This window comes from Vigna radiata, chromosome 1 (genome assembly GCF_000741045.1).
Source record: "Vigna radiata var. radiata cultivar VC1973A chromosome 1, Vradiata_ver6, whole genome shotgun sequence".
Lineage (NCBI taxonomy): Eukaryota > Viridiplantae > Streptophyta > Magnoliopsida > Fabales > Fabaceae > Vigna > Vigna radiata.
Genome location: NC_028351.1, coordinates 20,896,999 through 20,907,820, shown reverse-complemented (window position 1 = coordinate 20,907,820; position 10,822 = coordinate 20,896,999). Strand labels below are relative to the sequence as shown.

The 10,822-nt window shown below is 29.7% G+C and overlaps 2 protein-coding genes across 2 annotated transcripts; one reads left to right on the top strand and one right to left on the bottom strand.

Annotated features, from left to right (window-relative positions):
• Nucleotides 1–8,263, top strand: LOC106768570. The gene is made up of 3 exons (XM_014653800.2): nt 1–191; nt 1,177–1,413; nt 8,114–8,263. The coding sequence occupies exons 1-3, from the start codon at nt 174–176 to the stop codon at nt 8,159–8,161; spliced, it is 303 nt and encodes a 100-aa protein (XP_014509286.1). The 5' UTR covers nt 1–173; the 3' UTR covers nt 8,162–8,263.
• A 1,575-nt stretch (nt 8,264–9,838) lies between these two features.
• LOC106773875 (60S ribosomal protein L6-like) lies at nt 9,839–10,817 on the bottom strand (the record flags this gene model as incomplete). Its single annotated transcript, XM_014660641.2, has 3 exons — nt 9,839–10,225; nt 10,317–10,498; nt 10,691–10,817. Coding segments are annotated over 3 exons (465 nt in total), but the record flags the coding sequence as incomplete, so codon positions are not given.
• Nucleotides 10,818–10,822: the final 5 nt, after the last annotated feature.

Below are 10,822 nucleotides of genomic sequence, written 5' to 3'. Positions count from 1 at the left end.
GTACGCGTGAAGTTGAACGGTGTGAAATCATAAAGAGAAAACCGATTTATTCAGACCAAGTCAGACACGTATAGAGAGCTCGTTGCACCAAATTCTAGCCAATTAGCAGTGCACGAAAAACTTAACACACCGGCTATTTCTTCCACAACCATTTCCAGATCTCAACAACACTCATGGAGCGTCGTAAAGAGGTTTTTCTTCTCTCTTTCTCCAAACTATTCTTTTTCTTCGTTGCTTAACCTAATCATTCTCTACTGGAATGGATTCTTTCTCTGTATTGTTTGCGTCAACTGTTAATATTCACTGAATCACAGCTTCTGGCTATTAAATTGCATGCTGCTCGTTGAGTTGAACCGTATGAAGCTGAAACTTTCAGACTGTGATTGTATGAAACTTAGTGTTGTCTGGTTTAAATAGCTTAGAGATATGATTTGATTAGATAACTCGTTGCTGTACACAGGAAAAAGATCTTGAGTGCAGATACAATTGTTTCCTTGTTTATGCTGGAGTTTTTCTCTTTGCCAAAATGCGAAACTCTGATTTTAGTCTAAGAACTGGATGTTGTTGACGGTTTTCAGAATCCATGTTTTGTTTGTCCTCTGATTTTGTATTTAATTTTCGTGACTAAGTAATAACTGATATTCAACATGCATATGGAGAGATTGTTGTATTTCTTTGTTTTGTTTGATTCTTTCTTGTTTTTTCTAATTTTTTAAACGGAGGCATGACTACCGTGAGTCATTCGCTTCCCTTTCCAGCTCAGCTTCACGAATCGTTTCGTTTTAATTTTTAAACCTCAAATGGATCCGGATCACCTGTGGCTAGTTTGTTACAGGTTGTTTTTTTTGCTTTTACTGTTGGCATTTTCTTTTTATTGTTTGGTGTGAGCTTTTTCCTTGATTCGTTTTCTACAATTAATTTTTTTTTAGAGAAATTTGTTTTTATTAATCTATAGGAACCTTGATTCCTTTTGAAACGATGATGAAAGTGTTGCAGTCGTATAAGTAATAATAAATTCCTTTCTAAAGCTAAGAAATAGACAAATTCTTCACTATACAAACCAACTCTTTCATTTGTACCAGTTTTTTGGTATGCTTAATGGTATGAAGCATAAAGTTGATATGAACAGTTAATTATTCTTATTAACTGACTTTGTTGTAAATGTTGTGAATGTAGAAAAATGGTACTTGGCTATCAGTGCCACAATTTGGAGACTGGGATCAGAAGGGCCAAGTGCCAGACTACTCTCTTGATTTCTCAAAGATAAGGGAAACTAGGAAGCAGAACAAGACAAGCATTTCGAGGGCAAGTCTTGGTAATGAAGAAGAGTTCGTTGATTCAACCTCGAGCAGCGTAAACACTGGTCACAGTGAGCACTCCCAACCTCACTACCATCAAACGGTTCCTCCAAATGTAAGATTATCTAGAAGCTTCCCAGTTTTGTTTTATTTTCTTAAAAGGATCAATTTAATTGTTAAAAAAAAAAACTAAAATATAGTATTTGAAGAAATTTTTTGCTTAAATAATTTTATATAAAAAATAGATTAATTTACCGTAGAAATGAGATTCAAGGACTTTTTTTTATGAAATTAGTGTAATTTTGGAAAGAAATTACGGAAAAGGTAGATTCAAAACTTTTATAGCTTTTGAGTATGTTTGTTTGTGGGAAAGGAAGTTGTGCACCGTTAGCACAATTTCAATTTGGGGCGAAAGTTGAAGGAAATAATGTCATTATAGAAAAACTACCAATTCTTTTATGCATTTAAAGTTATCTGGTGTAAGATACTTTAGTTTAAATGTGTTTAGGAAGAAATTGTGCTCACACATAACATAACGATTTTCAATTTAGAAAATAAAATTAAAAGTTGTGCTTATGTAGCACGACTATGGTGGATAAAATGGGAGAAAAACCCGTGACTATGCAACACAACTTTAGTATTAATCATAAATTGTGCAAACCAAATATGATTATAGTGTAGCTGGTATCGAATAGAAGTCATGTTCCTAGGTGATAACTTTCATTTTTGTATCATGAAATTATAAGTAGTCTATAACTAAAAGAATAATTCATCGGTGAATATAATTCGTCGAAAATAACTAATAGTTATCAATAATTAATAATTTTTTAAGACTTACCGACAGTCAAAAATTCATTAGTAATATTATTGTCGGTAACTATTATTAACAGTTGACGGTAATTACCGAAAAACACATCCTTTGTTAAACTCGTCGGTAAGAGCGTAACATAAACATTGCAATTCGTAACCAATTCCTCACCAAGTAGGCAAACTCCAACAATAACCACTGACACCAACACGACCAAAAACAGGGACTCAGAGTAACCATTACTTAGAATTAACCCCCGATTACCAAGAACAAGGGCTCAACAGTTTCTACCTTAATCACAAATCAACTTACCTCGACAGCAGCACCTTCTGACAACCTCCGACGATGACGACACCCTCCTTAGACCACGACAAGGGAAGAAACACGACAAAAAACCTCCACCAAGATCCCTCAACCAAGCTCCCTCACATGTACGAAGCACATCAAGCAAGGACCTTCTAACAAAAACCCTCCAACCCTCGGACAACAACCCTCAAACAAGAACCCCCATGTCACAACACCGGCCTCCCAATGGTAACGTCGACACAGCGAACCCTCCACGACAATCGATGAAACCCAATGTTGAATGAGGAAACAAAGTGCTGAACCAACCTCCACATTGGTGCATTCCACTGTCAGCTTTAATGTTGCATGATGACTGAAGTAACCACATTTATATTACTTTTGTATTGCTTTTGCGATTGTGTGGTAGAAAACTTAAAAGCCTAAACATTCTTTCCCCAACCCACTATGAGCCCTTACACATTATAAGTTCACGCATTAGATTGAAGTGTCTTATCAATCATCAGTTACCCACAACTTACTTCCTGAGCTCTCACTGCTAAGAGCATGTCTTCCAAGCATTATAGGTTTGTTACTTCTAAGGTTGGCTAGCGCTACCTAAACCCAAATAATAGGTTGAATTTTCTTAATACATTTTAAAGAAGAGGGTTGGTACAAAATATCTTATATTCGTAAAGATATTTGATTTTAGATTAATATTAATCATTGTAAATTAGTTTGTGGTGTGGTATGACTATTGATTTTTTAGTGATGGAGAATTTGACATTTCATATTTTAAAGTGATTTTTGTCTAAAGTATTTTTAATTGAAATTAATATCTTGTGTAACTCTTAAATATTTTTAATTAACAACAATAAAGAGTTAATTCTATTAATTATAGTATTTATATTATTTAAATAGTGTAATTGATTACACATTAACTAATTAAATTTACATGATTTAGGTTTCACAAATTATGGCTCACAATTCAAGACTTCTAAATGATATATCTATGTTACTAAGGATCTTTGATAGGATAACAAAAGAGTCTTAAGACCTAGACGTACTATAATCTGGCTGCTGAAGCGTCAAGATTTAGTTGATGACTAAGTTAAAAATTTTAATCCATGAGGCTAGATTGAAACATCTTTTAAATTTATCAATACTTTTTTATCTCTAAGAATATCTTTTCAATCATTTCTAGATATTGTTCACTTAAACTGAATAGAGTGATGAACACAATAAACTATGCAATCAACAAACACAAAGACCACTTAGGAGTCTAAGAAGAAGATCTTCATGTAATTAGACGTCACATATAAATATATTTCAATTATTATTTAATATAAATTTTTATGTACCGTCTTAACCAAAATTCTAATTATTTCAATCTTACTTTAGAGACATAATGATTAAAAATTTATAAATGAAAGAAAGTTATAACATTGAAATAAATATGATTGTGATTAAGATGGTACATACAATTTTATATTAAATAAATTCATTTGTTACCTCTAATGCTATATGTAGATCTTGTTCTTGTTCTCTTAAGTCGTCTTTGTTGTTGTTGCTTGCATAGTTCCTTGTCTTCATCATCACTCTGTATATGAAACTTAAATCTTTTAAATTTAATTAATTAATGCTGAATCAACTAAACAAAATTTAAATACTATAATTAAAAGAATTGACTCTCTGTTGTTGTTAATTAAAATCATATAACAGTTACAGAAGCAATTGATTTCAATTATAAATACTTTTGGAAAAAATCACTTTGAAATGTGAAATGCCAACCTTCTCCATCACAATAAAAAACAATAGTCATACCATAACACAAACCTTTTTACACTGATTAATGCTAATATAAATGAAAACTCTTTACGAATAGAAGATATTTTGTACTAATCTCCTTTAAAATGTATTAAGAAAATTCAAACATGTTATTTGGATTTATGTCGCATTAGCCAACTTTGCAAGTAGTGGACCTAGAGTGTGGGGGCTGACAAGGCTCTTGGCAGTGATAATTCAGGAAGTAAGTTGAGTGAATGACTTGTAAGCAATTGATGGTTTATGTGAAACTTCAATCTGATGCATGAACTTATAATATCTATGGGTTCATTTATGTAAGTGGGTTAGGAGAGCAACATTGGGATTTTTAAGTTTTCCACTAAACAATCATAAAAGAAATATAATTGTGGTTACTTGGGTCAACATGCAGCATTTTTGCTGACAGTGGAATGCACCAATCCATGTTCTTCAAAGGAATAAAAAAACCTTTGGTCATGTTGTGGAGAATCTCTATCACACACAATGTAACCTCATTTTGCCTCACAAGCATGCTTATCAACATGTGAATGTGGCCAACTTTTGGGTTGAAGCAAACAAACCAGGCCAGTACTCAAAGTCACACCAAAGTCGTCAAGAGTCAATCTGGTTTCCAAATAAATTAAAGTCGCCAACAGTATTGTCAGTTTCCAATTTAATTAAAATTGTATGAAGTTAAGAGGACTTCAGTTAAGTTGAAGTCGTCAGCAGTGGGCACGACTTCATTGTGATTGTGTTTTCAGCTACTCAACTTCTCCCACTTAAATTGGGTTGTCTGAACTTGAAATTTTTTTATCTAGTTAAATAAAATATAAATTATTCGTTTGTTAAATAATTGTGTTTTCGTCAACGTTTATTGTCACAGAAAATAAGTTCATACTCGTAAAAATTGTTTTCTTCCTTGCATTCTATTTTCAGAGTTTTTTCTTTGCCTTCTTGTATATTATGTTGTGTGAGTATTCTTTATATCACCATCTTTGCAAAAGATTTGTTACTTAGAGAGAGTTGACCTCTTGAGAATAGGTGGCTTTTGGTACAAATATTTATATTATTCTGCATTTTAGGAAGAACAACATTGTTTTAACAATGAGAGTTTGTATAACTATGACAGGACATAAAGTTTTAAGAAAACATTTCAAGAATATCTTCTTATTTCTTAACGTCTTTCTAATCCACGTGTAGAGCTTTTGAATAAAGCTAGGTGTTGTCATTATTTGCACAGAAAAAGAGAGCAAAAACAAAGTAGACATATGTATAGTACGTTCATTCATTTAATATTCTTATGTTAAGAGAGAGTGTTTAGGCATAATTCATAGTACAAGCATTTATCGTGAGATTGTGCTTTTTAAAGTAGTATTTCATTTGATAAAATTCAGTGTTTACTACTACTTATTCTAGACACTTTTGTCTATCTTTTATAACTAAAACGTCATTGTTTATCTTGCTTGTGTTTAACAAAGATGTTCTAGTATATACTTCTCTTAGACATGGTACTCACTAAACGATATTTTGTTAAGTGTTGTATGTTAAACTTCAAAACTTAAGTTACTAGATAGTTTAGTCTCACTATACGATATTGTCTTAACAAAAACAACCATATAAACCACACATTGATCTATACATCAAAGGATATTCAACAAATGGAATATCGACTAACATCTTTTGGAAGACGGGTATAAAGTATGTCCTACCAAAGACTAACATAAGATTCAATACAAGACTTAGATTTACAAATAAACCCAAGAATAACTAATCATAATAAGTTCATTAAAAACCGTGCCACACATCTATATATGTCACAATGTGTAAGAATTCCTTTATTGAACTTCTCACCGCATGATATCTTAGTCTATGTGACTCAAATACTCAGTTAGACATGAAGATTTATGTTACAACATATGTGTCAATATTTGATACACAACTCAAACAATCATTAACACATCATTCTAGATTTATAACCCCAAATTCATATAAGTTCATCAATCTTAATAAACATTACCATACAATACAATTTATTTAAACAAAACTACAAAAATAAAAAAAAAATATATTAAAAAAAAATTCAATTTTGCATTTATAAAAAGATACCCAGTCAATAAATTAAAGAGACTAGAAGATTTTTTTTTTTTTTAATTTGAGTGAAAATGGGTTTGTTTTAGCAAAAACGTACTTGTTTGAACAAAAGTTAGGTAAATCTAGAAGTTGAGTTGTAGTGCTATTTTTTTCATGAACAAGAATTCTTTCGCTTAAATTAATATATGGCTAAGAGTAATTTTCAACTCTATTTTGGCTCAAGCCAAAATAGGATTGAGAATCATATATGAATCTCTATTCTATTTTCACTTAAGTGAAAACTGTGCTTACTTAAGTGAAAGTTAAGCAAATCTAGAGATTTAGTTACAGTCTTATTTTTTCTTAAACAAAAAATCTTTCACTTAAGCGAAAATATGGCTTAGAGAATTTTTAACTTTATTTTTGCTCAAACAAAAATAGTATCAAGAGTTTGGTTTGAATCTATATTCTATTCTCACTTGAGTGAAAATTCTATGCTCAAGCGAAAGTATTAAAAAATTCAACATTGACATGAAAATCAAATCATTTTTCAAATATTTTTTCATAAACATTTTAATAATACAACTTCAATAAAATTCAAATGTTGAATAAAAGAACATTAAAAAACATGATTTGTTATCATTCTTTACTTATTTGAAATCAACCTTAGATCTTAACTTAATTTTTTATACTTATACTCACTTCAAATTCATAATATTATAAGGATAATTATAGAATTTTACTCTAGTTACTGTTCAAACATTCAAACAAATTTTCAATTAACCATAATCTTTTCATAAAATTCAATATATTGTGACATGTCATAGATTGTTTATGTTAAAGTTATATAAAAAATTTAATTATTCAAAAATAACAATATTCATCTTCTAAGCAATATCTTAAAGTCCAAGTAATAATACTATTCTAAACTCTAATGATTTAGAATAAAGTATTCAAAGATAACAAAATTTTAGCATATGCTCAAGTAAGTTGAGAGGATATTTTTTAATTGATTTCACCAAAATTGATTACAAAATCATAATAAAAATGAAAAAAAAGAAGAAGATGAAAAGAGAGAAAAAAAAAAGTTTAGAATTGATCTTTAGTTCCATAACTACTACGAGATGCAAAAAAAAAAATGAAGATTGAAAACAAAAGTTTAGAGAGAGAAAATGAATGTGAAAAATGGAAAAAAGAAAAAGAATTGCGATGAGCGAAAATGAGTGTCACATTAAGTCATGTCATTAAGCTTAAGCTTTTCCTCTCTGTTTCATTGAATTAAAAGCTATGTAATTTATTCTTTTTATCAATGTTTTCGATAACATTCGTAGTAGATGCGTCAATCAATTTATGAAAGAATGCTACACTATAAAACAAAAAAATACAAATAATATAACTCAAAATGTAACTAGAGTTTGTTAATGAACATATATATTTTAAGTAATATTATTCTAAATCAATTTTCCTGCATCACAATTTTATAATCTATTTAAATTTTATCATTTTTCCCTTCTTATTAAAAATGTATAAAAGAATATAGTAAAAAAGAAAAAGAAAACATAACAATATATACTGTGAAGTTTTAATAGAACGTTTTGCATATCACAGTTTTTAATACAATTTTTTAAATTATTTCTTTTATTAATTAAAATTTATTAAAAATATAAAAATTTAGTGTGCTTCACAGTTTTTTCAATGATGACTTTTTGATAACTATGTAACTTTTAATGATTTTTATTAATTAAAAAGAGTGTGTTCCAAACTGTCTTTTCCACACTCCTAGTAGTGTAACATAACCATGTCATGTATATGTATGTCAGACGACATTTATTTATGTTTTTTTTTCTTACAGGCAAGGAAGAGCTTCTTCAGCTACTTCAATTGTTGTGTGAAAGCCTAATATTTATTTTGAGGTAAATTGTTTTCAGACAATTCTGGATAGGAACAGTTATGCTTTGTTCATTTGGTGATCTTCATTTCAAATATTTCTTTCAGTTCTTAATCTTCCTATCCTGATTATGCGTAATTATTACTTCAAATCAATCAATAATAATAATTATAAATATTAAAATAAAGCAATCATACATGTAATTATTGTCTTTAAAAGATACACCAATGGAAAAGAATTATCACACTCAACTTTAATACTTATTGTTAGTGGGTATTTTTAGTTGCTATAAATGAAAAAATGGAATAATAAATAAATAAATGAAAAACAAAAACACATAATTTTATTGTGGGTTGAAGTTCGTGTTATACTTTTTTATATGGTTAGTTCTAACTTGTGGTGAATCTGTAAGTAAAATTGAACAAATATTACTTATAACCAAATAAATATTAGAAATTTAAGATAAATTAAAAATTTCACGTTAGAAACATGTAAGAGAAGTAGAATTTATAAATCTATTTTTCTTTAATATTTTTGAAGTGAAAATGTTGGCTTATTTATTATGTTGAATCTATTAAACGTTTTTACTAAAAAAAAAATCTATTAAATCAGATTTATCTTTATAATGACTCAAATGAATATAATATGTAAAAAAATTAAAAATAATATATATATTATTGAAAGTTTTTCGATCACAAAACTCAAGAGGTGAAAATAATCTATTTATGTATCTAAAGTAAATTTATTTAATACATTATAAAGATATAAATACAATTAAAGTCAGCCATTTAATTTTGTGATGTCGAGTGATTCATTTATTATTTTTTAAAATTTAATGGTCATCTTGTCAATACGAAACAGATTGATGTTAATTTAACCAGAACTAATTCTTAAATTTAATGTTCAAAAATATTTTTAAGATTTTGTAATATTTCAAAACAATTACTTTTGCTGATATATTATCCATGAAAAAAATTTCCCACCACACTAAATTTGATTTTTATTAATTAATTAAATTTACATCTAATATATTATGATCCAAAATAAATTTAGACTTACTATTCCAACCAACTCAACACACAGTCAATCATATATGATAACTACATAATATGATATTCTTGACAATTCTATTTCAGAAAACGTGCCCACCAATTCAAATTCAATGTATTTAAATATTTTTAAAAATGTATAATTCTCTGTTTAAACCAAAAGATAGGGGTGCAAAAAAATTCCAATTTAACAAACATACGAGTTCTCATTTTCAAACAAAAATCCTATGATGAAAAATCTCACTAGGAATAACCATAAATAAAATTAAGTAAAAACTTATGTACACATTACATTATTAAATAATAACTACTTAGCTTTTAAAAAGCGGTACAAGAATTTTCATATTAAGGAGGACTCTAGACAATCTTAACAGCATACCACGAGTTAAATTTTTACCAAAATAAACACTCCAATCTAAAATATACTCTATTGATTCTTTAAAAATAGTCGCAATAACATTTTATGTCCATTTAAATTATAGCATTTCTCTTCTTTTTTAATGAACTCAAAGAACTCGACCAAAATGATAGCCTTCCCGTGGACATACTCCCATAACGCTAACTTTGGTTTTCAAACCCCTAACTCCAAGCTTCAGAAACGTGATTATCTACGTGGTATATCTGTTTCCAATACTCTTCATTTGACATGCTAAGATCAAAGCATCATAATATAAGATTTAAAACTCATACAGTCAACACATACAATAGAAAGGAGGTAAACTGTAGAAAAAAATATCAGCCTCAAAATTGGTTGCCTAACAATTTTAAGCTCTTCATTTGTCTGTTGAAAAAATATGGTGAATGCAGATTAGTAGAACCAAACATCAATACACAAAAGGCTATGAAATAGAAGAGTAACACCCCATTTCATCTAAAAGACTAGCTCATGAGGTTTCACACCATCCTTTAAGGAAAACCTGGCACCCAGATAAGTTTTCAAGTCCGGCACACTCTCTATGCCTTTTATCAATGCAGAGTCCACAGTTTTCTGGTCATCTTTCTTCTGCTGGGGCAACACACTCTTTTCCTGCGTTAGTGTAAAAAATGTAGAGATCAATACACAGAAGTAAGTGAGAAGAACATAGGAAGCCACAAAATAAGAAAACTTGCAATCCCACCTCCTTCTCAGCCTCAAAAAACTCGCCCTCTCCCTTCTTCTTCTTTTTCTGGGATTCCTTTGAAAAGTATTTGTCATCAAATTTGTCCACGTTAACAGCAGAAACATCTACTTTGGTTGATGTGGCAATAACATATGACTGGTTCACACGTCTCAATGGAACTCCGTTGATCTTAAAAGGACCTAAACGCCAAGTTACAAACATAAGACACACCAGAAATGGGTGGATAACAGAGTACATTCCAAAAAGCCCAAGTCATATTCTATTCAAATTTCAGATCAATGTCAAACTAAACACTAAACCAATTATCATGAACTAAAGCATTAAATATATAGATGGAAAATATCAGCAACATGCTTTATAAGAAAACTCACCAGTTACAAGAAGCAACCCGGAAGGAAGCTGCTTCAAAAACACTACCCTCTTTCCCTTAAATCTACCGGCAAGAAGAATCAAAACTGTGCCAGGGGTAACGCTAGCCCTGAAACAATTCCAACACAAATCCA